A 27995-nucleotide genomic window follows, 5' to 3' on the forward strand; every position below is an offset into this window, starting at 1 on the left:
TTAATAATACAATATATATCTATCTAATCATTGTAAATGAACATATCGCACTATTATAATCTATACAATTTATATACATCACATTTATGGAGTGATATTGCACCAGAATTTAAAAATTTATTACACCCCTAAAAATTTTCTGCGCCAAAAAAACATCTTTAGCTTTCAATTATACACTAAAATGCAGGAATCTATGAAGCTTAACAGTTTTTTTTTCAGGTGCAATATTCCTGCCGCTAATCACATCTATATGTAATTATAATCTATAAAATTTTGCAGACTTGGTCAAAAAAAATCCGCTAAAAATGGATCAAATATTTGATGATGTCAAACGGATGGATAAACGACAATTTTACTACCAGGTGCGTAATTTTCTATTTTTTCTATGAATTTAATGTTTTTGAGCGAAGCTACTCTTTTGCAAATTTGACGCTTGTTTTGAAATACACTATTTGCATGATTAAAAAAGACTTTATTTTGTAGCTTTCGTATATTAGAAAATGCCCTTATTACATTTGCGGATTTTTTCAGTTGTCAGTGTCCTGTGATAGTGCAATGGACAAAAGATTTTTTTTCCCCTCCAATTCTTGTGTGTAAAAATATTCGAATGCTTGTGAATATGGGGGAGGGAGTGGGAGGTGTTGGGGTTGACAATTGTCTTCTCCCTTCCCTCATACTATTAAAAAGTTAGGTAACTGGTTTTTTATAATTTTTAGGTTTTGAGCTTTGGTATGATAGTGTCTTCAGCTTTAATGATTTGGAAAGGTAAGAAAATGAAACTAAGAAAGTCATATGAATAAGATTTGAATATTTAGATTTAATCAGAATCTGAAATATTTTTGAAAAAGTTTTTGTTTGCATTAGTTCCCCAATTTTTAAACTAAATTTCCCTGATGCTTTTGCCTGTAAATAAAAAAATTAACAATCTTTCTCTTACAGTAATTTTTTATATTCCGTTCCAAAAAATGTTCCTAATTTTTTATAAGTTAGGGTTGAAAATGCAGCCTTGTAAACAATTGACGAATAATCCATGCAAAGCTTATGAGAAAACTAGTATTGTTTGTAATATCCCTCATTTTTTAAGGTGCCTTTAAATTAATCTATTCATTCTCATAGAAAAGCAGTTGTATTTTTCGTAATGGCGTCAAGTTTTTAACAAACATGTTTCTCCTTACACCACATGAATAGATTTAGGATAAACGTGGATATATTGACTGGAAATTTGTCAATTTAGCATGCTAATACTGATCTCTTTTTTGGGTCAGTTCGATCATCCAGTAGGAGTGGATGGCGTAAAGGGTGAGGATGGGAGTATCGTTCTTTTAGCCAGCTGCGAGTATTACTTTATCAGATAACATGAAAATCTGGTGCAACATCCAAGTAATATGTCGATTGCAACATGAAACAATGACAAACCTGTTTATATTTCAGGTCTGATGGTTGTAACTGGTTCTGAATCCCCAATTGTTGTTGTACTTTCAGGATCCATGGAACCAGCTTTCAAGGTCAGTTCAACTGGAGTGATTAATTTGGTTTCTTTGACTGTTGAAACATTACCTTAACTTAGAATTAGAATTTGGAATGTTAGAATGCTATTTATTATGCACAGATACTACAATTATGAACGCAAAAACAATTTGGTTAAAGAATACCTAGACTTTTTTTTACATTTTTAATCCCTATATTAAAGTAAAAGGATCTCTGTCTGTCTGTACTGATAGATCTTACTAACCGCTGAACCGATATGGTTCTCCTGTATCGCTTTTTATAGGTCCTATGAAGGTTTATAACTATTTTGGGGAAGTGTACCACCACCCTCCCTTTGAAAAAAATCACTAACCGCCCCCCTGAAAATTTTTTTAAAATCAAAATTGAATTGAAATAAATTGATGGTTGTAGAATTAACCCCCCCCCCCCCCCTCTAAGCCTCAAAGACACCTAGGTGCGTAGCCGCCAGTATATACTATAGTAACTTCTTAATATGTGTAGCCATATTGTTAGTAGGTCCTTCATTGATTCCTAGCCAATTTGACTATCCCTATACTTTCAGAGAGGGGATCTATTATTCCTTACTAACTATCAAGATGAGGATATTCGTGTAGGAGAAATTGTAGTCTTTAAGGTAAAATTTATGTTTGCTTCTGCGGCTTGGTTATCAGTGTATCACCTCTTCTTTTTGACATTGATAATTATAAAGACTATCAAATCGATGATATTTACAACTGCTTTATTTTGCCCCCGCCATTTTTAAAAGTTTTAACCCCTTAAATGTTTCAAATGAGAAATCGTACTTAGATTTGTTCATTTGACAAGATACAAAGAGTTGCATTTATAATTTCTCTTAGATCCTATCAATATTTTTGGGATGGAATATGATTTATTTTCCGCATCCCTTAGGTTTATAAGAGAGTAGATTTAATATTTTACGATTTTCCGTCCGCCAATGTAGGGATGGAAATTCCAAGATTATCACCTAGTCCTACTAGTTAGGGATGGAAAATGTTATTGTCGTTATTCTTAATTTCTAGATTGATGGTAGGGATATTCCAATTGTGCACAGAGTTCTCAAAGTTCACGAGAAGGAAGATGGAAGCATTAAGGTATTAATATCATGTTATGTTCTTGTTTTTATGTTATAACAATTTTATTTATGTGTGTTTCCTGTTATTGCACATTACAAATGATTATAAAAAAAGTCAATTTAGTTCTCAGTTCTTTTGACTACAGTTTATTATCCACAAAGCTAAGACACAAAATGAAATTTCTGTTTTATCACTCGAAAAGTAAGCTGTCTAACCCCCCCCCCCCCCCCCCAAATTAATTTTATCTTTAAAACCCCGTTTCAAATCCCTGTGAGCAAAGACGTTCAAAGCGGGTGAAGAGGAAAGGGATGTTTCCCCCCCCCCCCCCCCACCCCCTCAAACTTTGAAACACCTAATTTTACTCCAATAGAAATTTTAAGAATTAATACTTAATGATATTTTTAATGAATTTTTTTTGTGATTTTATAAATTGATGTTTCTTTCCAGTTCTTGACAAAGGGAGACAACAACTCAGTAGATGACCGTGGTTTGTACGCCCCTGGACAGCTCTGGTTGGACAGGTAAGCAGACAGTTACAGACAGACGGACAGTATATTATTAAAGAAATGAACGTGGTGTGTACAGACTTTGTATTATGGACGGAAAGCCAGTTAAACAAACGTTTAAAGATAAACAAAGAAAATATATTCTCTAAAGTATACCTCATCAAATGTTAGATTTCTAATTGTGAATTATTAAAAGGTAGTATTTGCATATTTTAAATCGTTCACCAAAAAACTTTTTTTTTTAAATAGACGTACTATTTAAAAATATTTTTGAAACTTTCATTAATCTATCCCTTAATGCTTAACCAAATGGACAAATTTTGATTGAAACTTTTTCTCCCAACTTCTTTATTTTGCCCCTAATCCCAATTTTCTTTTGATACAACATCTACAAACCAGTTTAACCCTTAGTTTATTCATCCTCACTAATTAACCTTTTCTCCTGATTTAGGAAAGACGTGGTGGGCAGGGCTCGCGGATTTTTGCCCTACGTAGGAATTGTCACCATTGTTATGAATGATTATCCTAAATTCAAGTAAGAATATTTTTAAAGCAAGGAATATCTGTACATTTTAATTAGTCATGATAAGGTCATGACGTCATTTTTTTTGTATCGAAACTACTCTCAATAAACTCCTTCTGGAATATATTTTCTGAGAAACATGATTTTAAGCTACTCTTGATAATTTAAGTTATTGCAAACGACCGGGCAGATTCTAGTAATTCAAAATTTTAAGTCATAGGCTATTTCGCGGAGGCCTATCTCACCTACCCCGAGGAAAAATATAACCTCACAACCCCCCGAAAAAAAAGCAATAGGCTATTGGCGAAGCTACAAATTCTATTAATTTTGAGATATTTTTATAATATTAAAGGTATTTCTTATTAGCTTTAACAATTAACATTGATGAATTTTTCAGGTATGCTGTTCTGTCGTGTTTGGGCTTCTACGTTCTAATTCACAGAGAATAGAGACACAATCAGTTATACAAGATCTCACCTCCCGGGAGCTCCCCCCCCCCCACATACACACATGAGTGACGTGTATCTCATCCCCCCATTCAGTTTTCATTCTTTCTTGAGATACTAATCTTTGCCAAAATAAATGTTCTTTGAATTAAATGGTTAAATATACCTATCTAAGTAATTAAGAGCAAGTTTTTGGACCAAAAAAATTGTGAGTAAAATCAGACTTAAAAACATGTATTTAGCGACTTCAATTAATTTGAATTATGTAATATTTGTGTAAAATTAAAATCAAATGGAGAGGGGATAAATGCAATATTTTAGGATTCAAATCTAAATACCTATCTGTAGGGGTAATCAAAAATGTAGGTTTTGACCATTTTTTTTTATACAAAGAGTGAGAATTTTTATGTTAGAGGGGTAATTTTTTTATAAATGTGATTCTTATTTATTTTTTTTTGTTATTTTACATGTTTTGTAACGTTAATGTATTATTTTATTGATGTTAAGTGCATTTTAACCAGCATACAGGGACAGGGAAATGGAAATTAAATTAATCTTCCCAGCAACTTTAGTTAGTGGTAGTATTATAATCAATTTCCCTATCCCTGTATTCTGTAGTTTTTGAAAAAGATCCATGATTAATATTTCCTAACATTTTCACTATTTTAAGTGAAAATCGTTTAAAAGCATTAAAAAATTTGGACTAATTCTTTTATAGACAGTACTAACAGCTTATATATGCCTGTAGTCTTCAAAAGATTTTAGTATTATAACTATCTTCCTAATGTTTTGTTTATAAGAAATCAGATATTTCCTTTGAACAATTTTAATTTTGGGCGAACATTATTTATTGATCTTTCTGTATTAATATGGTTTTATTTGGGTATTTTTTTTTTGAGCCTCAAGATAAAAATTGTTTAAAAGTTGATGTCTTATTTCTGATGGTTTATATACAACTTTCAGATTTAAACTCTTATAGAGTTTGTTTTTGGTTTGTGTTTTTGACAACAGGTGTCGCAAGATGAAGGTGAAAGAGGTCGACAGAACAGCCAATATTGCTTGGTCACCAGCTACACAGGTATACATTCATTCATGCATTACAGACCAAGGATCTAAAGGGATAATACATTGGCCGATAAATTGATGTGTATCCCCAAAATTAATACACAAAATTATCCCCTTTTGTGGATCACAATTAGTTAAAGGAACGTTTAGACACTCAACTTATGCTTCCGCCAAAAATTAATTTCAACAATCGACGATGATTAACATAAGAATTTTTAAAAGGTGATGTCTAAAAGTAGACGCCTTTTTATCAAAGCTTATTATATTTAAGGTGCCAATCTACCTGGCGGCTGGAACAGCCGCGCAGCAGCTGGATGCCACCTTCAGTACCACCTCAACATTGGAGTTGTACTCCTTGAACCTTTCAGAAACTGGCCATGACATGCCAATCGTTGCCAGGTATGGTTATAACCTTAATTAAATTTGAAGTAGTGTTCTCATTTACTTCATATAAGTTTTTGATTTCACAGCCTTTGTCTTTTTTTTATATACTTTGATAGTAATATTTCCTAAACCCTTAAGAAAATAGTTTAATTTCAAATCGTTACCAGGTACTGTTGAATCACCTCTATAGAAAAAAGCGTTCTGCAGAAATCCTGATTCTTGAGTCATGTAGTAACTTTTAAAAGCTTGACATGATAAGAAAAATAATCATCTGTTGCTAGTAATGATTTGCAACTGTTTAATTTTATGGGCTTAGGCATCTCATCTTCTCCATAAATATAAACAAGTTATTTTTAAACTGCCTAGATCTTTGTATAACAGACCTCTTTTCTTTTAGTTTACCAGTAGAGCAAAGATTTCATAAAGTGATCTGGGGAAGAAATGGTATGGATAACGGATCGGTGAGTAAAATGTCAAAGGGGGGGGGGGGGGAAATGTGGTGACTCGTAACACGACATACCAGCAATTTTATTTTGGGTGCTACTCCCTTAGTTTTAGAGATAATTGGGTGAAATCTTTTTGATTGTGTCACTAATTACCCAAAGTTTTGGTATCTTTAAAAAAAAACTTCCGCCGCCGTTTTCTGCAGCCACAAAATAAACGAGAATTTGAAAAAAATTCCCCCCGCAGGGTTGCTTGTAAGGGGAAAAATTTTTGAAAAAAATAACATGGTCTCAAATGATTCCAAATTGCCTAATTCGGCGAGAAATGCAATAAAAAAAAATTTTGGTGGCGGCGGAAAACTGCGGCGGGAGCGGCGGTCCCGCCGCCGTTTTTTTTAAAGATACCAAAACTTGGGGTAATTAGTGACACAATCAAAAAGATTTCACCCAATTACTCTAAAACTAAGGGAGCACAGTTATGGAATCTCGACCACGAAGATTTTTTTATCCAATCTTGACAAGTGAGGTATTTTTGGAAAGAGGAATATACATAGAAAACGCCTATGTAAATTAGAAAATCCGCAGAAATCAAATTTGCAAGTTATTTGCAAAAATCTGCAATGTTAATTTGCAAAATTAATTTAATCCCTTAAATGACTTATTTAGAAAAAATCTTTTTATGAAATGTGTTTATCTATAAGTTTAGAACATACTTAAGGCAAAAAAAATTTCTTTAGTGTTACTTTTTTCACCTTATAGATGGAAAAAGCAGTTTCTTACAATTTATGATAAAAAAAAGGTATAGGAACAAAAAATATGTTTTGTCTTGATGTAAACACAATAATTGGCATAAAATCTATCATCCTAAATGTAAAAATCAGATATAGACTCCTTTTTACAGCAAATATAGAGCAAAAAGTAACCAAGACATTTTTGCAAAGTATGAAAATCTAAAGAAAATAGTTCTTTTTGATTTTGATATACATATCAGATAAATGTATATAAAATTAGTGATCAAAAACTATAAAACATGTTATAAGTTTTTTCAACACTGTCATTGATTAAATTGCACTTTAAGGTTTAAGAATTACTGAAGTAGTGCATAAAAACTCTTTTTATGTAGTAATTAAACAAAATAAATGCCAAAAACCCAACTACAAAATGGTCTACTGCATTATAAAAAACGCCTAATTGTTGATTTGAATTTATTTTGTTTAATAACCTAATTAAAAGAGTTTTTATGTGCAACTTTGGTAAAGAGTAAACATAAAAGTGCATTTTAATCAAGGATAGGGTTGAAAAAAATTATAACTTGTTTTATAGTTTTTGATCACTAATTTTATATACATTTATCTGATATGTATATCAAAATCAAAAAGAACTATTTTCTTTAGATTTTCATACTTTGCAAAAATGTCTTGGTTACTTTTTGCTCTATATTTGCTGTAAAAAGGAGTCTATATCTGATTTTTATATTTAGGATGATAGATTTTATGCCAATTATTGTGTTTACATCAAGACAAAACATATTTTTTGTTCCTATACCTTTTTTTTATCATAAATTGTGAGAAACTGCTTTTTTCATCTATAAGGTGAAAAAAGTAACACTAAAGAAATTTTTTTTGCCTTAAGTATGTTCTAAACTTATAGATAAACACATTTCATAAAAAGATTTTTTTCTAAATAAGTCATTTAAGGCATTAAATTAATTTTGCAAATTAACATTGCAGATTTTTGCAAATAACTTGCAAATTTGATTTCTGCGGATTTTCTAATTTACATGGGCGTTTTCTATGTATATTCCTCTTTCCAAAAATACCTCACTTGTCAAGATTGGAAAAAAAAATCTTTGTGGTCGAGATTCTATAACTGTGGGAGTAGCACCCAAAATAAAATTGCTGGTATGTCGTGTGACGAGTCACCACATCCCCCCCCCCCCTTTATCTTCCTATCGTTCCTTATATGTTGTTTATTCCAACTTAGTGATAAATAATTTTGGGAAAGGGGATAGGTAAATGTTGATCAATTAATCATCTACTTATCCCCAAAATGTCTGGAAATGATACGACCTAAAATTTTCCTTAACAATGAAAAAGAAAGATTTAGTAAACCTCTATTTATATTCTATAAACTTTTTATTAGCATTATTATTCTAAAAAATCACATGGTAAGATATTTGAAATAACTAGGTATAAAGGATAATTTGTTATTAAACATCACTAATTAAGTTCCTAAATTTAGATGCCAAGTGGCCTTATTGTGGGAGGTTCTGATAGGGGTGTGATTAACATGTATGATGCTCATAAACTCATCAAAGGAGAAAATAGTTTAGGTAACATTTTGTTTTATCTTTCAGTCTTTGATGGACGGACGGACGTGCTGAAAAGGATGATACAAATAAACAATAAATGATGGGTGGATTATTTTAGTTTGATTGTTATAAACTGCTTATAAAATGTGTAGATAAGCTGCTTTTCATCTAATTAAAAAAAATGATAGAAAATTATGCAGGAAGTTACATAAAAACATTAAATAATCTTGTGTTTTTTTTGTAGTCTCAACTGAAGAGAAACACACTGGTCCTGTGGCTGCATTAGATTTTAACCCCTTCCAGAGCAATCTACTTGCATCAGGTTAGAATTTCCTTTTTCTTGCTGAAATAAGAATAAAACTCATACGGTCATAATTAAAAGCTTATTTTAAAATTATTAACATATTTGAGATCTCCATAATCATAATACATAATCAGTTTATAGAAATATGCATTAGAAAAATTAAAGAAATATGTGCCATCTAATAATGCGGGTGTTACGAGTGTCTTATTCGCACATAGACTTTGTGAGTCTCGAGAGTTTTACTTACTAAATAATAGGATATTATTTATTTACCGATAGTTTGACTTTCTCGTGGCCTTTGATATTCAGTTAATGTGTTCTTGTTAATTATCTAAATAAAAGAATATATTTTATACTCTAAAGAATACATAGAGCGAACAACTTTATGGCTCCACCTACGTATTCCCTCCATGGATATAGGAATGGGGCATTGGATCTAAAATTATTTTTTAGCTGTAGAAGTAATGCAACTTTTCTTATTTTGACTATTTTTAAATACTTTGCGTAAAATTGCAAAGTGACGCTAAAAAGTCATTATCCAAGCAGATGAAGCTTACTTATAAAAAAAACTAGCAGACAATATTATGTTATTTAAAATAAAAATGTCCAATATTTCTTTTGTCAGGTGCTTCTGAGTCAGAAATTTTTATCTGGGATGTAAATAAGAAATCAGCCCCGATGAATCCAGGGCCCAAATCTCAGCCACTTGATGATGTTAGATGCATCTCTTGGAACAGACAGGTAAATAAAAATTTAGGGCCCAAAACCAACTTTTAATTGATGTTAGATGTAATGTTTTGCCTGGTATTGGCAGGTAAATAAATGAATTTCTAGGGTCCAAATTTTTGTTTTAAAGATGTTGCTATTAGCATTTCTAAGAAATACAAATCCAAGGTCTTTTTAATAGGATGAGATAAATGAATATGCCAGCCATTATTTATTTTATTAAAATCCATTGCCAAATTCTCAAACCTTAAATGAATTGCTTGGAAAAATAGGTTTATGAAAATTTAGGGCCCATCTACCTGTTGTCGAGATATGTATTAATCTATTTGATTTTTTTAGGTTCAGCATATTTTGGCCTCTGCATTTGCCAGTCGTTGTCTAGTTTGGGACTTGAGGAAAAATGATCCTATCATCAAAGTTTCTGATTCAACTTCCAGGATGCGTTATAAGGTAAGTGTTATTTGTATAATAAAAACAATGTGAAAAAGAGTCATTAATCGCTTTGTATTATAAACAGATTTCCGCTGATGTAAAAATGTGCAATTATATAAGATTAAAACCAGTTTTGTTAGCCCCGAAATGCCGAAGGCACTGGCTAACAAAATTATTTTTAATATTATTGAACATTTCTTTTTTGTAGAAAACTGTTTTTAATACGATACGATACATGATTTTTCAGTATGGCTTAGTATCGGTTCTTATCCAGCAGATTTTAATCGGTTTTGAAGCTATCCTTTAAGTACCGTTACAATTAACTATTTTATTACATAGGACTCGAACATTGACAAACATCTTTGTTATCATGAAAAGAAAACGAAGTTGCGGGTTTCGTCGTATTTTCACAGTAGCTTTTCTGCTATTTCTAGCCCCTGCGGGGCAATAATTAACATTTACTTAATCTAACCTAATATAACCCTTCAAAAGCTACTGTGAAAAATGAAAATACGATGAAACCCGCAACTTCTTTTTCTTTCCATGATCCCATCTTTGTAATGTCCTTGTTTAGATTGTTGCCTGGCACCCGGACGTTGCCACTCAGTTGTGCTTGGCATCTGAAGATGATCACACACCCATCATTCAAATTTGGGATCTTAGGTAATACATTATTATTTTTAACACAGCACTGAATTATATAATACTAGATGTCGTGCCCTTATTATAAATGGGGGATAAGTATTCGAAGATTGAAAAAAAACAGCTTAAAACCACCCCAAAACTTAAATCTAGAAATAAATTAGCCTACAACCATCTCGGGACCTATATGAAGCTTCCTAAAATGAAGAACTCAATCGATTTAGTAGTTATTATAATCTTAAGCTCCAGACATAAAACCTTATTACTTGTAATAAGTAAATTTAATCCTATTATATAAAGTAGTAAGCGTTTTTTGTCTGTCCCGAAGGATCTCTCTGACCGCTGAACCGATATTGTTCTTTTTTACAGTGAAGCTTCTTATAGGTCCTGGGAAGGTTTTAAACTTTTTTTGGGGAGGGTGTCCTTACCCCCCTCCCTCCAAAAACTATTTTTTTACTCTTTTGAAAATCAAATTTAAAAAGGGAGGAGGTCAATTTTCCCATTCTACCTTAAGTTCCCTAGAGGCTTCTAGGGGCGTAGCCGCTAGTTAAGAATAATCACTCAACTCCTCAAGAAATCAATTCCATTAATATGTCAAAGTTTAGTTTAAAGGTTTTAGACAAAATATTTTATCTCGGAATATTGATAATGATTATTTTACAATTCATTGGTCTATATCTTCTATTAAGAAAGATTATGTATCCTAAAAGAAAAGTTAAAACTTTTTAATTTAGTATTTATACCTATCTTTAAATCAAAATAAAGTTTGAATTGCTTTGCTGAAATTAAAGTAATGAATTTAATTTTTCTTATATTTTTGCCTAAGATTAAATACCTAGTAATTGAATATTATGTAAAAAAGAATTTTCAAAAAACTATTCATATTATTTTAATATGCTACATGTGTTACATAAAGCTTAGCTTTCATCACTTTGTATGTGTGTGTGTGTAATGTATGGATGTTCGTAAGTTTAATTTAATGTCTAATTTTTTCAATAACCCATTTTTTATGGATTTTCTATTTTTTACACTCTGATTAGCTCACCATAATATTAAGTATGGCATGTTTTTTCTGAATAATATCATTGTGTGTCATGGCCGCATATAATCTTGTTTTCAATTGCGATGATAATTTTCAGGGCAGCTTCAAGTCCATTGAAGACATTGGAGGGCCATACAAAAGGAATCCTTAGTCTGGCTTGGTGCAAGGATGATTCAGATCTATTGTTGTCCTGTGGAAAAGATAACAGAATTCTAGTGTGGAACCCGAACAGTCCGCAGGGAGAAATAGTTGCAGAATTACCGACCTCTAATCAATGGAGTTTTGATGTGTCCTGGTGCCCTAGAAATCCAGCCGTCATTGGTGAGTTTTCCAACAGAACCTTGTTAAAGAAAAGCAGTGCAATTTTCAAAAAGAGTATTTAAATTGTTACTTTTCAGAGCTTTTTATGAAGGACACTTTCCTTTCACTCAAATAAATACACATGTCTTAAACTTAAAATATTAAGGGAATTTTTAGAAAGTATTTTTGTTACATATTTATCCTTAATTTTTTTAGCAAGTTCAAGCTTTGACGGTCGAGTGAGTGTGTACAGTCTTATGGGAGGTCAACAACAAGTACAACCAACTAACAGGTATTTTTAACCTACATAATACTTTTTATGTATTATTTGAAATACATCTATTAATTGTGACTAAGTGAAAAATAATCTTCAGGGCACGGTATCTTACTTTTATCAATACGTTTTTACTTTTAGAATCACTGAAAGCTTTGGTCCTGGTATGGAGGGACTCCAACAGCCACAAACAGCTGCGCCCCAAATTCCCATGCAGCTGAAAAGCCCGCCAAAATGGTTGCGCAAACCATGTGGCGCCTCCTTCGGTTTTGGCGGGAAACTGGTCTCATTTGAAAATCCGTCACAATCATTTACAAATGCACAGGGTGTTCAACAGACAAAAAATTTGCCACAGGAAATTGTCAGTCTTAATTACATTTGCCTAATGTCTCTTATAGACAAAAATAAACCTTTAAAAAAATGAGCTTAAAGGCATCAGCTGTCATTAATAATCACTTTAAATAGTGAAAAGGTGGTGATTTTTATACAAAATTCATGGATGATGTTATAAAGGCTATCCCTATAAATATTAAGACTGACAATTAACCAGGTGTATGTAAGCCAAGTAGTTACAGAAGAAAATTTGGTTGGCCGATCTCTAAAGTTGGAAACCTCCTTGCAGGCACACTGTTGTTAATAAACGGTTGTCAAATTTAAAAATGTGGTAATATTCATCAATTTAAAGCCTATGATATTGTAAAAATAAGGGGAGGGGAAAAAATCGTGTTAATTTACGTGGATAATATATTAAACTTGCTAATTTTGGGATCTTTTTAATAATGTTTCTTTGGACTATTTCTAAAAATTAATGTGAGACACGAATGTTCCAGTTTATGTTTATTTTAACTATGGTGGAAACTATACCAAATTTAAGGACAGCCCAAATGTACGAGTTACAGACCACTAAGGCTGCGGATTGTTTTTCATTTCCGGGTTTCATCCGGTTTTTTTTAGTAGTATATCTAAGATTTTACCTAATGAAGTCAAAAAAATTAAACCGTATATTAATACATTGTGTTTGCTTATAGAGTGGCAATCATCCTGAATTTATTCAAGCAAAGTTGGACAACCTAGAGGAAAATTTGTTTCTTTCATCTAATGCCGTCAACTTTTTACATGTGAAAAAAAAAACAGATTCTTTTTTTTAAATCTGACATTTTTTTATTGGCAATAAAAAAATCATATCTACCATTAACAATATACTTAGATTAACATGGATCAATTAAAAATTGTTCTTACTTAAAGGAATTTTAAAACATACAAGAGAAAAAAAACCCAGATAATATTTACTTAAAGAAAATCTACAAATTAAAAACTACTCATTTGAACAACTTTTTTCTTCAAAATTTAATTATCTATTCTAGGGAAATCTCAATTTTGAAAGAACTTATTTTCTCAATAGAACGAAGATGAAATTAAAGTTTGGAAATTTATTGGTGCTTCATTTAGTCAGGTGTTTATTTAAATGTTTTGAATTGTGTTCTATAAAGCTTATATCACAAACCAATTTTTTTGTTGAATATTTCTGCCTTTTTTTACCTAAATGTAAAATATTGTCATATCTTTGAAAATATTTTACATCTTCAAGGACAAGAAATAGTCAATTAATTATTGAACAATCCCAATGATGATAAACAGAATTATCCCTTCTGTAGATAAAGATTATTGGCCGCAAAGTTTGGAACTAATCAATTACAATTCTATCAAGATCTATGACAGATCTATATAGGAAATAAATGTCTATATAATAATCCGTAATAAACTCTCATTGACCAGAACGACAGACCCATTATTTTACTTCATGAAGAATAAATTCATTTTTTTTTATTTCATGTTGCTATTTGAATTATACCTATTGAAGTATTAAATTTCTATCATTAAAACAGAAAATTTAAATTTATAATATAGTAAATAAAAGAAAACTTAGTTTTAAAATAATGTGGTCAGATATTGAACTAAAATTTAACAGTTAATTAAACATTTTAACCCTTTCAGGACGATAATTTGAAATAAAAAAATATTAAGATCCTAAAATAGTTTAAAGAAAGAAATCGTCAGGGAGAAGATAATGGAAGAATAGGGTTAATAGTCAGAATTCAGATAACCAAAAGAAAGTAAATAAAACATTGAATAAACCTAGCCAATAGTGAGATAATTATATCGAGCCCAACTCTAGTTTTGATATATAGATGTATTTATTGATATGTTTTTATCTATCTTCGCATTTAGGATCCTGCAACTGAATATCTGAACCTGCTAGGCATCGACCTCAATGAAATCAATGATCAACTCCAAAACCTGGTAAAGCCGGCTGCCAATGTTAACGGCGGTTCTGGACTAAAACCTGAAGTAAATGGCGTGGCTGCCGATATTTCTTGTAAGTATTTAGTTGGTACAAAGGTGGGAAGAGGGGTAGTAAAATGTGGTGATGCGACACAGCAGCAATTTTATTTTGGGTGCTACTCCCTTAGTTTTAACATAATTGTGTAAAATCTTTATGGTTGTGTCAATAAATAACCCAAGTTTTGGTATTCCAAATTAATTTTATAGGTATGAAGATAGCTGACCAGACCACTGATGATTTTGAAGTGATAGCTGCCGTGGCATCAGAACTAGAAGTTAAACCTACTGCCCTAGACATTGGTTTTGACATTGAGGTACTGCTTATATTGTTTATATGAAAGTTTCATTAACTGACATGTTTTTCCTTTGCAGTGGAGCTTCTTATAGGTCCAAGGAAAATTTATAATTATTTTTTTTTGAGGGGGGGGGGGGTTACTTCAACCTCCCAAGAGAATTCGTCGCTGAAAAAAATATTTCTCTTAACCAAGTGCTAGTACAAGAGAAGGATGTTTAGACTAATGATAAATAATTTTACCTCATAACTTGCCAACGATTAAATTGTAAAATTAAGAAAACACTTTCTCGTATTCATTCGAATCCGGTGGATAGGAACCGGTTCTCATCCATACGAAAAAACTATGTCTAGCATCGTATTATATTATCCAGCTTTCTACGAATATAAAAATGTACAATCAAAAGATTAAAACTAGTTTTTTAAGCCAGTGCCTTCGGCATCTCGGGGCTAAAAATATGAGAAAATCGCTAAAAACCGGGTGACTCACCAAAAGTGCACACACACAGTGTAATCATACATTTAGCTAAACCTGATCATTATAGGGCTCTCTAAAATACATATAAAAATATTAATGATGATACATAAGTAAAACCCCAAAGACATATTTTTCACTCTGGAATTAGGACATATAAAAATATAAAATAGATAAGAAATAAAAACACGAGTTAAATGATTTTGTTCTATGATCTTACAACATATAAAAAATACATAAAATTGCTTTGGTCAATGATCATCAGTTATAAGAAGAGTCCATATTCGGTCTATGCCTTCATTCTCTTCTTCTAACTTGATATCCTAGCTGTGGCACACATTTGATCTATGTCAGCTCCTCTTAGGTACCTATAAAGAACATATCAGTTTCTCACAAAATACGATGCGAGAAATAACATTTTTGTGCTCATGAGAAACATGTTAAATAAATATTACCCTGTGCAGGATTCCGTGGAAACCTCAAGCGGCCAATTAAACCTTGCACTCCTTACTGGAAATTTAGGTAATTTTTATTTTGCTAAATTTTTATGAAAAAATGATGAATATGACAAAACTAGGTATGTAAACAAGATATGCATCATTTTGAAATTAATTTATATATTTTAAGCGTAAAGTTTCATATTTTGTTTTATTTTTTTACCTCTAACTCTTCAAACTTATTTCTTAAAATTTTTAAGTGTCCAGAGACCCCAAAGGAAAACTACAACCCATAAGGAAACTATTTTGCCAAATAACTTATTCTCTCACTCCTAATACAAAGCCCACGCTCCCTGTTTTCGATAAAGTATCAGAACCCCCTTGATTACTAGACCCAACTAACTCGTTTTACAATTTTGTATTTTTTTCTTCCAAAAATTGCAGTAGACTTTTTTTTGCATATTCCACTTTGACTACCTTATCTAATTGTTTTTTTATTTGATTTTCTAACGCTGTGAATATTTCAGAGCTGGCTGTTAAGTTGTGTATTGAGCAGCGTCGCTGGGCCGACGCGTTGATATTGTCTGCGCAGGCCGGTCAGGCTGTTCTCACCAGCACACAGGCTCTGTACTTCCAGCAAGAGAACAACGGAGGCGGTAATGGAGCCCTCGTGGAGGTAGGCGGATACTTGTTGTGTTGAAAAATAAGAATAGTTCCTTATGTATGGGGATGCAGGGATCTAAGGGGATAAGACGATGGTTAATTAATTGATGTACATCCTTTATGATGATACACAAAATTACCCCTTCTGTACATTACAATTAGTTATTGATACGTTTGAACAGTGAACACTCATCCTAAAAAAATCAAAATTCAATAAGAGTCCCCAAAGATTTTAAGATAACTAATAAGAAAACTTTATTATAAAACTTAGGGGACTAGTGTAATCAACAGCTTAATGTCCCCTCCCTCCCTGATAGGGGTGAGATACATTCATTGAACTGATATATTGCCTACTTTCTGATATCAGAAGAATAATTTAAACGTACTAATACCACAATTATCCCTCTAAATATTACTGTAATTTGTTAACAGGCTGTAGCCCATGACAGCTGGGAGAAGCTGGTGACAAATGCCGACCTGGAGTCCTGGAAACAGGTTCTGTGTGCTGTAGTTGTCTATTGTCAGCAGGACAGGAGATTGAAGTTGGCAGGTATGATATCTTGACTTTATTTGATAAGAATTTTTGCGAATAAGCGGAGATTTTTAAGGGATCTAAGGGGACAAGACAATGGCCGATAAATTGATATATAACCCCAATAGAAATACACAAAATTACCCCTTCTGTAGATTGCAAATAGTGAAGGAAACGTTTGGACACTAAACTTATGGAACCAACAAATAAACAAATTCAATAAAAGGCCCCAAGGATGTTAAGCCAATGAATAAGAAAACATTATTATAAAACTTTGGTGATTAGTGTAATAAACATCCCATTGTCCTCTTCCTTCCTAGATTTTTAAAAGTTTCTGCATTTCTTCTTTATTATACAACTAGCGGCTTCGCCCCTAGCCTCTAGGGGCTTCGCCCTATAAAGTTATGGGAAGTCAACCCTCCTTAATGGAAATATTCAAAAAAATTATTCTTTGTTTAATTACTCTGTGGTAAAATTAAACCCAGGTTGTTCGCATACACAAAAATTAAAATTAAAGAAAAAAATTTTTTTTTTTGGGGGGGGGGAGGATTCATGGGGGCTTCGCCCATGTTGCAGTGGGGTTCCCCCACCCCAATTACTGGTTTTTGTTTACAAAAATTTTTAAAGATTAAAAATTTTGGAAGTGGGGATTTTTTTATTTTTGCGGGGGTTTGGGTGTCCCACCCTCCCAAGAAAATAGCTTAAAACCACCAGAGGACCAGTAGGTATATTCCTAGAAGGGTAGAGCCCAATTTGATCAGCAGTTACTGAGATTTTACAAAAAATGTAAAAAAAAAAATTTTGGGGGTGGTTTTTTTATTTTTGGGGGGGTTGGAGGTGTCCCACCCACCAAGAAAATAGCCTATAACCACCACAGGACCAGTAGGTATATTCCCTGAAGAGTAGAATCCGATCGGTTCAGTGGTTACCGAGATCTTAAGCTTCAGACGGACAGACATCAAGCTACTTTGTATTATAGATTGCAAATTATTGTATTTCTGTGTTTTATTACCACTAAATGTATTTGCTGAATAACGCGGCATTTTTCATAAAGTAACCTTATGTTCTTTAGGAGTTTTAGCAGCTCGCCTTTCTGAGGCAGGAGCCAAATATCGTACTGCCAGTACGCTGTGTTATATTGTCTCAATGGACATGGAAAAGGTTCTGGAGCTCTGGATCAAGGAAACCTGTACCCCTGACCAGTTACAGGTATGCTTATCCGTTTTCTGATTATCAATATTTTTTGTTAGAACATACAAACACACCTGTATTTATTTTTACAATTCAAAACGGCGAATTTTTCATGTTAACTACTCTTGTTTTTGTAGTTATAACCCAAAGGATCCATACCTTTTGATTACTATTTAAATATTTCTCTAAACAAAATTGTTTTATACAGGACATGGTTGAAGTTGTAGTGATGCTACGCGCCGCTATTCAAGCTCAAGGTCTGAACGCTAACCTTGGGGCTGACAGCAAATTAGCCTCCAGGTAATTTATTAAACATGAAGGGTCACTGTTGTAAGCGTAACTTTTCCAAAATAACGGTATGTCTGTAAGTAACACAATGTTGTTATTGTTAATTTGAGCTTGTTAGAATTGTCCTATGATTTTCAAACTTTGTATGATGATTCCTGTAAATGTTAGGTACGGTTTAGAAAGCTTTGCAACTCTATAATTATTTACTGAAAGTCCGCACGTTCGCCCATTTAAGATATGCAGATTTTAACCTTTTTGACAACAATTTTTTGTATGAGAGAACTTCTCTTTAAAGATGATGTCATTCATGATTATTTTCAAACACATATTTAAAAAACAAGGATGACAACATCCATAAGAAGCGAAGCTCAAAAATTATGGGAAAAGAGCCGAGAAAATCACGTTTCCCCAAAATTGTTTCAAACGGACGGACATTTAAATTAAATTATAGAGTAACTTTGCTACTAAAACTAATATTGTTATTAACAGATTGGCAAGTTACGCCGTCCTGTTGGCCAGTCAAGGCTGCCTGCAGTCAGCTCTGGTGTACCTGGGAGACACAGGTGCCAACCCGCAGCTACAGGAACTCAAGGAACGGCTGGAAAAGGCGGTTGCAGGTTAGCTTTTCTTCTGGGAGCGTAGCTGCTTAATTATTCTTACATCCCACCCATAATCTGTCTTGTTTTAATTTTAAGAATCCCTAAGCAATTTTTCGTTGTGGGTAAATCTTTAATTTTTACGTATAGTTTTGAAAGTGAGGGAAGATTAAAAATATCTTCAATTTACCTATCCAGTATCCATGCCGTTTTCTTTTTGCAATTCATTTAACTTAAATATTTCTTAAAATGAAAAGATATAAAAGTGCTCTTAAGCGTAAGAGTTTTATTTTAGTAATCTCATCATTTTAATAGGTTTAAATTCTACAAATATATCTTATCTAAATTATATTTCAACGTTTTCTTTAAATAATACCTAAAAACTAAAAGGGGTAGTTTCACGAAATGCATTTGAACTTAATTTAGTGAACCGCATATTTTTTGCTAGTTAATGTGTTAAACTATATTTATATGGCATATATTTGAAAGAATTTTAATTTTCTACCACGTAGTTTTAAAAATGTCAAAACTTGAAAATCATCTTTTTGTAATGAAATTCAATTTAAAAAGACGATTTTCAAGTCTTATTTATTTAAAAACTACGTGGTAGAAAATTGAAATTGTTTCAAATATATTCCATATAAATGTAGTTCAACCAATTAACTAGGAAAAAATATGCGGTTCACTAAATTAAGTTCAAATGCATTTTGTGAAACTACCCCTTTAGAAGAAAAAAAATGAGAAGCCTTAAATATTTGTTAGTAATGTATTTGCCTATTTTTACCCTTTCTCTTCCCATAGAAAATAACCTAGAAGCAATGACTTTATTATACATAATCGGTGCCTTTTAAGCACTGCAACATTCCTTCATCCCTTTTTCAATTTTTTTGTCTGATGCTTAATCCCTGTGGATAGTCTAACCTAAAATGCCCTTCAATAATAACAATTGAAACATCACACATCTCTTATTCAATTTATTGCAATAGAGGGGGGGAGGGGGGGGGGGTTCAGTGCTCAACAGTCACTCTGAAGGAATACATACATCTAAAAAAATTGCATCAATTTAGGACCAGTAAATGCTGGCAGACAACAACCAGTCCAGCAACCTTCTGCCTATGGTAGCAACGCCAACAGAAATAATTCAGGTAATACAAAAAGTGCAAAAAATTATGTGTTAGTATTAGTTAAGGAATATGCGTTAGAATTTATAAAGGATATGACAATGGACGATAAAATGATTGAAGTAACATTCGTCAGGCAGTAAGAAAATAATAGGGTAGGGGGTAGATTTTCATTATTTCCTTATTTACAAAAAGAGTTCAAATTGCTGTGAAATAAAAGTAAACTTTTTCAATGAAAATGTTTATTTAGTAAAAGGGATGGTAACTTGTAATATTGTAATAAACAGTTTTATAAGTGTACTTTCGTAATTTACAGCATTTGATTATGTTTCGGCGTGTTATTTTATTTGAACCTTTGAACTCAACAAAACATTTGATATTTTACAAAAGAATGCTTAATATTTTAAACCCTAGAATATTATTCACAAAAAAAACATTTAGAAATACTGCTAGAAGGTGCTTAGAATCTATTGCTCCCGTTCATGCATGCTCCTCTTTTCAAATGATATTAAAACAAATTTACAGGACCAGGCTCCAGACCGGATAGCAGACGGTCATCCTATCAGCCTGTTGAGAGAAAATCCAGCTATGGACTTCCTAACAACCAACCTGGACAATTTAATACAGGTACGGAGTGGTGCAGTTATATAGATAGATGGATAGATAGATATTAGATACCTAATCTGACAATTTAATACAAGTACCTACTGGTTTAGTTAGATAGATAGATGAATATAAGGATAGCTAATCTTGACAATTTAATACAGGTACTGGGATGTTAGATAAATAGATGGATATTAGTATAATCAATCTGACAATTTAATATAAGTACCTACTGGTTCAGTTAGATTAATAGATGGATATCAGGATAGCTATTCTGACAATTCAATAAAGGCAATGGTGCAGTAAGATAGATAGATGGTTATAAGTATACCTATTCTGACAATTTAATACAATAAATGGTTCAGTTAGATAGATAGATGTATCTAAGGATACCTAATCTGATAGACAGTTAAAAAGATTTGTAGTTGTAATTTAGACTTAAAGCATATTTATTTTTTAAGGCCTTCCGTCTGTCCAACCAAGCTTCAACACTGGTCTTCCTGGTGCTGGCAATGCAGGATTTGGAGCACCAGCCATGCAGCAGCCAGTTTCCAGCTATGGTCAGCCACAGCCGTTATATGCACAGCCGCCTGTCAGCAGCAGTTATGGTAAATATTACTATTGAGACAAAATGTTTATACATGCTCTAGATTAAACTTTTTCTGTTTAAATATGATCCTTTTATTGTAGGTTATATGGAACCTTCTCAGCCCGCAAGTGGGTTCCAACCACCGCCACCCGCCGCAGATTTACCCGCATTTACTCCCGCCGGCACCAACCCACTGATGAGGCGTTCCAGGGCGGTTGATCCGTCGATTGCGGCTGGTGCCCCTGGCTATCAGAATTACGGTGGACAGGTACTTTCATTTTATAAATTTAATCATTAACATTTTACAAAGCCTATATTAATGTGTTGATTTTTGTTGTTTCTTTTTAAGCTTTGTTTGGTCTTCTATACTTCTGTGGGGTTTATCTTTATATTTCTGAATTTAGCCTTTTATCATAATTGAATTTAAAGTTTTTTTTTGAGTTAAAAAAATTAAGAAATTGATTTATAGTTATTCAACGAGGTTTGTCCGTATTTATAGTATTAGGAAGACTGTTTCCGTTTGAAAACTGAAGGGATTTTAATGGTATTGGCTGATACTTTTCTTTCATTTCAAAATGTTTACATTTGCATGAAAGCTATTTGCAATCAATATTGATATTTTTGCAATTGTCCTCTTCCTGATTTTTAGATATCAGATTAAGACAAAAATATATTTAGGGAGGATATCAGCAGCCAAGCTACGGTGTGTCCAGCTACGGAGATCAACAAGGCCAGTTTCCTGCCAACAACCAAGGATTGGCCCCTCAACCCGCCATTTTCACTCCTGAACCTATTAGCAGTATGGCCACTCCAGGTATGAAGAGCACCAAACTTTTCCACCAAAACAAGATAAAATCATCTTGTTTTGTTGTATTACCTATCATATGAATTAATAAAAATGCTGCATTGTTTTCTCAGTTGCAGCATATTATTATCCTTATACTAAAGTAACAGGATATCTGTCTGTTTGTGTGTCTGTGTGTTCGTATCGAAGGATCTCGCTAACCGTTTAAGAGGATAACGCCAAAAAAATACCCCCCCCCCAAAAAAAAAAAAAAATTTTACTTCGTTTTGAAATCTAAAATATTAAATTGGGTTATAAAATTCGACTCTTCTCAAGTGCCTCTAGGGGTCTCTAGGGCCGTAGCCGCTAGTTATATTATAATCACACTAAATGAAAGAGGTATTTTTTTGTAAGCTCCCCAATCCCATGGTCCTTACAACAATATATCATCTTTGACTTTTTACATTCTTCGTTAAAAAACTCTTAGAATTTTAAAGCATAGGTATTTTCCTTCAATCAGAAACTTTATTTCTACCAAAAAGCTTTTAGATCATTGTTGAGTTGCTTTAATAATTTTGTCCCGTTATTCTATAATCCTCAATTAACACAACTAACATTAGTGTTCTTTGGATTGCAACAAAGCATTTGACACAATCTCTCTTGTTATTTTAGTTCGTTCTCGCAACACAAGTGAATCTGTTTCTGCTGGCGGTGCTCTGCCACCTGTACAAGGATTTAAGGTAGGCTGGAGGTTTTTTTCTCGAAGATTGGTAGATCGTCAGAGATCTTAAGGGATAAGACAATAAACGATAAATTGATACACATCCTCAATGAAGTAAATTTCTTCTTCCGCAGATTAAAGCTATTGCTTAAAAAGTTTGTCTATTACTAGTTTTAAACCGACCAATCAAAGTTCAATAAGAGTATCCAAAGTTTTATCAAACTTTGGGTACCAGTATAATTTAAAGTGAAGTAGACAAACTTTTTGTTAATTTCTTTTATCACCCTTTTTATATTAGTATACCCCTGACCACGGAGGCCCAGGTTGGAAACCACCTGTATCGAACAGTCACGGGTGGAATGACCCGCCACCATCTGTTATTAGCAAGCCGAAGCTTCCAGAAAACCCTCCAACTCCAAGCTATATGAGCCAAGGTAAGAGATTTTGCAGTATACGAGACAACTGATAAAATAAAAAGTTAAAGAAGAAATCATTTTAAAGAGATTAATATTTCAGTTTTAAGTATGAAATCATCAGGGGAAAAAATAAAAACATAATTCTTTATTTTATGCTAAGATTCTTAGTAGTGTAGCTACTTTATAACTAGTGTTTAGACGAAGTATCTTATTAAAAAATGAAATTTTTAGCTTCCTTCAGAAATATGCATTGGATTATTTTATGTAGATTCCTTTCATCAAGAGGCAATTAACGTGTTTAACTCATTTCATAGCTACACGATATTTTCACTCATTATAATTTGTTAATTTTGATTAGTAAAATTAAAATTCCCATTATATAATATCATATATTAAAAATACCAAATATGAAATTTAATATTTAAAATTGAGCTTGAGATTTAATCTTTATTTAGTGTTCTTTTTATGAATTTTATTTTTTTAACTTCAAGTACATAAAGTGTTTATTCTTAACTATTTTGGATGTTTTAATATTTTTAATATAATAATTTTAAAATAATGTTTTTTCTTTAATCTACCAAGCACAAGTCAGACGTTTGAGGAACTAAATTTTAAAAATTCTCCCCTGAACCTTTAGGAAAAAAGCCCCTAGAGGCTAGGGGCGAAACCGCTAGTGTATGTATATTGTATACCTAAAAAGAAAAAGTGTAAAAAAAAACATTAAAACTTTATGTTTTTTTTTCCAGGGCCCATCTTCACCCCACTGATGAATTCTGGTACGGATTCTAGCAACGCGGCTGTTCCCCCACCTTCCGGCGGCTTCCAGCCGCATCAGCCGGTAGCAGCTGTGGCTGCGGCTGCACCTGATTATCAACAGCCTGCTAATGCCAGGTAGGATGATGGAAACAAAACGAAGTAGTGGGTTTCGTCGTATTTTTACACTGGCTTTTGATTTTATTTTGGATATTTATTGCTCATTTTAGGTTAAGTTAAGCTTGTCATCGGGCAGATGAATTTTTATAAGTCCCTAATTTAAAGATGGAAAAAGTGTATTTACTACGATGTCGGTCGGGGAATATTTTATTAAGGGAAAGCGGTACCTATCCAATCCAACCAAAAGTTGTTTTATTTTTCAAAGATATTTTGTCGATTTTCATCTGATTCCCAAAAAACGTAAGATTTAAAAAAAAAAATTTTAAGTAATTTTGTGAAAACTAATCTTTATATCTGTTTCTAGCAATGGCTGGGCCGGATTTCAGCCAGCCCCTCAACCTTCCTACGGTCAAGGTAATGCATTACCTTTATTAGCTTTAAAGAGTTTTCTTAATATAAGGAATTTAAATTGAGTTTTCTACAAGAATCAAATCGTTTTTAAACCGTAAAGTAAAAGTAGGAATATAAATGGTTAATCTTATTTTTTTGTTCAGCTTTATCGTTTTCCCCCAACAATTTATTTTAAACTGCACTCAGGTATGATGGGAGGACAACCTGGTGGTCAGATGGGTGGACCTGTAGCTCCTCAGCCTGCAGCCCCTGCTCCAGAACCCGTCCCTCTGGCCCCCATACCAGCCCAACACATTGAGATACAGGTAAAAGAAAAACATTTTTTTGCGATTGGCGAAAAATAGCTGATCGCCATAATATACTGAATTAATTATCATCTCTTTATATATTAAACTATACATAATATACATGTATTGATAGTCAGCTAAGGTCCCACTATTTTCATGATAAGACCGACAGATATTTTGATGTTAAGTGATTGTATTTTAATTTGATTCTGTTTTGTGTAGGTAATTAATCATATATTTTTATATTCACCACCATTCCTTCACTAGAGATGATTTTTTTTATTTTAGGAAGTATTGGACGCGTTATTGAACAGATGTAAACAAGCCTCAACACACCCACAGACTAAAAGAAAACTGGATGATGTCCACTCTAAATTAGAGATTCTTTATAATAAGCTCAGGTACTAAATTTTTCGTTGACTCAAATACTTTATGTACTCTTTTTATTAATTCAAAGCAAAAGTGTTCAAACTTTTCAACCAAAAATTTTGATCTCCAGACGTGGTATTTTTGTTTTTTATCACATGGGATGTAAAACAGTCTATCGTTCATTGTCTTATCCCTGAAGATGCCTGCATATTGTAACAGAATTATGTTTTAGGAAAGAAACTTTGAGTGAAGTAACGCTGCAAGGATTGCATCAAATTGTGATGTTAGTACGTCAGTACGACTACATGTCTTGCGTACAGGTAGAATTTTGTTAAAGCAGCGCAGCTACATTACTGTTACGCTTTACTTTTATGTGTCTCTGTGATTTTGGACTGTTCATTGTATAATGAGACTTTTATACAAGTAAATTATACAACAACATAAACTAATTTTTCAATATGGATTTGAAACGGATTAATATCCGCTGGATTAGTAACGTTTCTGAGCCATAAATAAATGTATCATAAATATAGATTGTCATTTATTTTTTATATGATGATGCGCCACATACCTAAATGTTTTGTCATTTACTTCTTTTTACTTACAATTCATATTTTTTTTATTTTTCGTGACAAGTTTTAAAAACCACTGTTTTATCTGATTGTCCGTGTTTCAGTCAAATTTTGTGAAATACAGCTGTTCTGTTTGTACGTCTGTCTGTACATGAGTTGACACGAACATAAAGTAACCTTCTCTTGAAGGCTAATCATATTATTTTAATCCTTACTTTAGGTGATTTCCGGGTTAATTGCTGGAGGGTCATTTGCAGAACTGGCAGATTTCATGCCTGGAATTAAAGTTCTGATACAGGTAGAATACTTTAGTTATTTATAACATTCTTATGATATAAAATTTGGGTTTAATTTCGTAAAACTTTTCTGGGTGTTTAAGTCTTTTCTTTAAGTGATATTCCTTAATTATAATTTAAAACCAATGAATTTCAATTCTAGCAGGGATGGGATATTGAACTGTTAATCATTCTGGTTCCTAAAGTTTTATAGCCGCGTTATCTTATCCGTTTATTCATACTTTTATTGAGTTTTGATTTATAGGTTTAAAACTAGTAGTGTTCAAACTTTTCATGGAATATATTCAATATATTTAAAGAAGGGGTAAATTTGTCTTCAGATAAAGACTTCTTAAACATTTAGTTTAAAATAAAACAGGATTCATAACAATGGATGTATATTTACTTGCATCTTTCACCAGATTTTCATGTTCTATGATAAAGTGAACTCTGAAGCGGGCTAAAATTACGATCCCCCCCACCCCTCTCCTTTACCCCATCCTCTTTCCTCCTACTGGATAAACGGCCCGACCAATAAATGCAATAAATGCAACCTAAATTCACGACAATTTTTCTCCTGTTATATCATCCACGTATATTCTACATCCATTTTATAATTTATTTATTTTCATATTTAGGTTGCTCAGCAGTCAGGAGTATACCTAGAACAACAGCAGTAGTAACAAGTCGGGAATACAGAAGCTACACTTCAAATAAAACTGTCAAAAAAACACACCACCAAGATTCAAATTTAAGCAACAAAGTAAACAAACGGATAGGAAAGTCGGAGACAAAATAGTTTTTTCATACTTCAGGTGACATGTTTCCATCCCCAATTAAGATAAACAACAACAAAATGACAAAAAATTCATAAATTTTCTTTTGATTTAAAATTTTAGGTATGTTGTAAGTTTTATAATTCAAAATTTCTTTTCAATCAAGAATTTAATTTTAATTGAATTTAAAATTTGCATTATGATCATATTAATACATTACATTTCAAGTCCTGGTTATTCAATATTTTATTATAAAAAAGTAACATTATTTTTATGCATTTAAATTTTATTTTGTTGTTGAATATTGCCATAGATTTGGTACTACATATTCTTTAAATAGAATATTTTACGTTATTTTTAGTTATTACGAAATGTATTTTTTCCTCTTACTATATTACACCCCACTTGATTAATACTTTAAGCTTTATAATTAAGAATCTATCTTATTAACATTTTTATATATTTATAAAAAATATTAGATCGATAAAGAAACGTTATGATATCAGTGTAATAATAGGTGAGTGCTTTAAGTAAGCTAGTTTAGTAAAATTATAATGGGAGGGAGATGACGATAATTTAATCTTCTCCAAATAAAATAATCAATTTTCCAGTATAGCTTCCAAACCGATAAATATCCGGTGGATTAGAATCGGTACTCCGCTATACTGAAATTTTATGTCTAGTATTGTATTATATCCAGTTTTCTACGAATATAAAAATGTACAACCATCAAGCATCTCGGGGCTAAAAAACTGGTTTTAATCTTATAATTGTACATTTTTATATCAGCGGAAAACTGTTATAATACGATGCGAGAAATAACAATTTTGTATATGGGTGCTTGGAAATAACACTATGCCATTATTTTCAAATTTAGTTTCTCGTTGGGGGGAGATTTTTTATCGTCCCTTGTCCTATCCATGTAAACCTTGAATAAAAAGTAATCTGAGTGATCTAATCTTTTTAAATATGCTAAAACATATTTTTTCTGTTATTTATTATATTTATTTTATATCTACGTTGTTTTTATTTTATAATTTATTTAATTTTTGGTACAGGAATAGGTCAATAGGAACAAAATATTTTCTCACTATATCTAAATTCCTTTAAGATAATAATTCTCTGCATTTGACCTATCATTTTAACTTAATATTATGGTATATTTTTAGCAGAAAAAATATTGCTTAAATAAAAACACACCTCGCTAATAGAAAATGCTTTGTTGTTATAAAATATTGTCTAATTATTCTATTATTTATTTATAAACTATATTAGTATTTATTATTTTACATGTATAATATGATAATTAATATATAATTTGCATCATATGATAATGTGATTTCTCAATAAAGAATTGTGTTTTATTGTTTTTAAAAATATATTTTCATTTTATTATTCTTA

The 27995-nt window shown here is 32.1% G+C and overlaps 2 protein-coding genes across 4 annotated transcripts; both read left to right on the forward strand.

Moving 5' to 3' along the window:
- The first annotated feature begins 218 nt into the window (after positions 1-218).
- On the forward strand, positions 219-5021 carry twr (signal peptidase complex catalytic subunit SEC11 homolog C twr). The gene is made up of 8 exons (XM_080176819.1): positions 219-362; positions 717-765; positions 1432-1505; positions 2051-2122; positions 2529-2600; positions 3030-3103; positions 3540-3623; positions 4009-5021. The coding sequence occupies exons 1-8, from the start codon at positions 306-308 to the stop codon at positions 4058-4060; spliced, it is 534 nt and encodes a 177-aa protein (XP_080032945.1). The 5' UTR covers positions 219-305; the 3' UTR covers positions 4061-5021.
- Positions 4992-27989, forward strand: Sec31 (COPII coat complex component secretory 31). Of its 3 annotated transcripts, none has more exons than XR_013883964.1 (37): positions 4992-5135; positions 5394-5521; positions 5904-5967; positions 8191-8281; positions 8505-8582; positions 9190-9305; positions 9630-9740; positions 10297-10385; positions 11504-11727; positions 11923-11998; positions 12122-12332; positions 12528-12602; positions 13009-13054; positions 13381-13433; positions 14210-14357; positions 14531-14637; positions 15555-15612; positions 16055-16203; positions 16623-16740; positions 17795-17931; positions 18122-18213; positions 18691-18818; positions 19865-19942; positions 20444-20545; positions 20983-21129; positions 21212-21378; positions 21789-21924; positions 22567-22634; positions 22914-23049; positions 23778-23922; positions 24269-24318; positions 24502-24620; positions 24891-25003; positions 25204-25291; positions 25764-25841; positions 26457-27111; positions 27764-27989. XR_013883964.1 is itself a non-coding variant. In XM_080176817.1 (36 exons), exons 1-36 carry the CDS (start codon positions 5079-5081, stop codon positions 26496-26498), a joined length of 3825 nt encoding a protein of 1274 aa, XP_080032943.1. In that variant the 5' UTR covers positions 4992-5078; the 3' UTR covers positions 26499-27989. The 3 variants fall into 3 exon arrangements, 1 of the variants encoding a protein (XP_080032943.1); XR_013883965.1 differs by having other exon boundaries at positions 26457-26717; XM_080176817.1 differs by having other exon boundaries at positions 26457-27989.
- The last annotated feature ends 6 nt before the right edge of the window (positions 27990-27995 follow it).

Source organism: Acartia tonsa, chromosome 11 (assembly GCF_053477335.1).
Source record: "Acartia tonsa isolate MP-2025a chromosome 11, ASM5347733v1, whole genome shotgun sequence".
Taxonomy (NCBI): domain Eukaryota; kingdom Metazoa; phylum Arthropoda; class Copepoda; order Calanoida; family Acartiidae; genus Acartia; species Acartia tonsa.

Excerpts from the sequence above, each read along its gene's own strand:
- Sec31 (XM_080176817.1), top strand. The coding sequence starts at position 5,079 with ATGAAGGTGAAAGAGGTCGACAGAACAGCCAATATTGCTTGGTCACCA. Across the intron at positions 19,943-20,443 it reads CGCCAACAGAAATAATTCAG|GACCAGGCTCCAGACCGGAT; the intron begins GTAATACAAAAA and ends ACAAATTTACAG. Across the intron at positions 21,130-21,211 it reads GCCTGTCAGCAGCAGTTATG|GTTATATGGAACCTTCTCAG; the intron begins GTAAATATTACT and ends CTTTTATTGTAG.
- twr (XM_080176819.1), top strand. The coding sequence starts at position 306 with ATGGATCAAATATTTGATGATGTCAAACGGATGGATAAACGACAATTT. Across the intron at positions 2,601-3,029 it reads AGGAAGATGGAAGCATTAAG|TTCTTGACAAAGGGAGACAA; the intron begins GTATTAATATCA and ends GTTTCTTTCCAG. Across the intron at positions 3,624-4,008 it reads AATGATTATCCTAAATTCAA|GTATGCTGTTCTGTCGTGTT; the intron begins GTAAGAATATTT and ends TGAATTTTTCAG.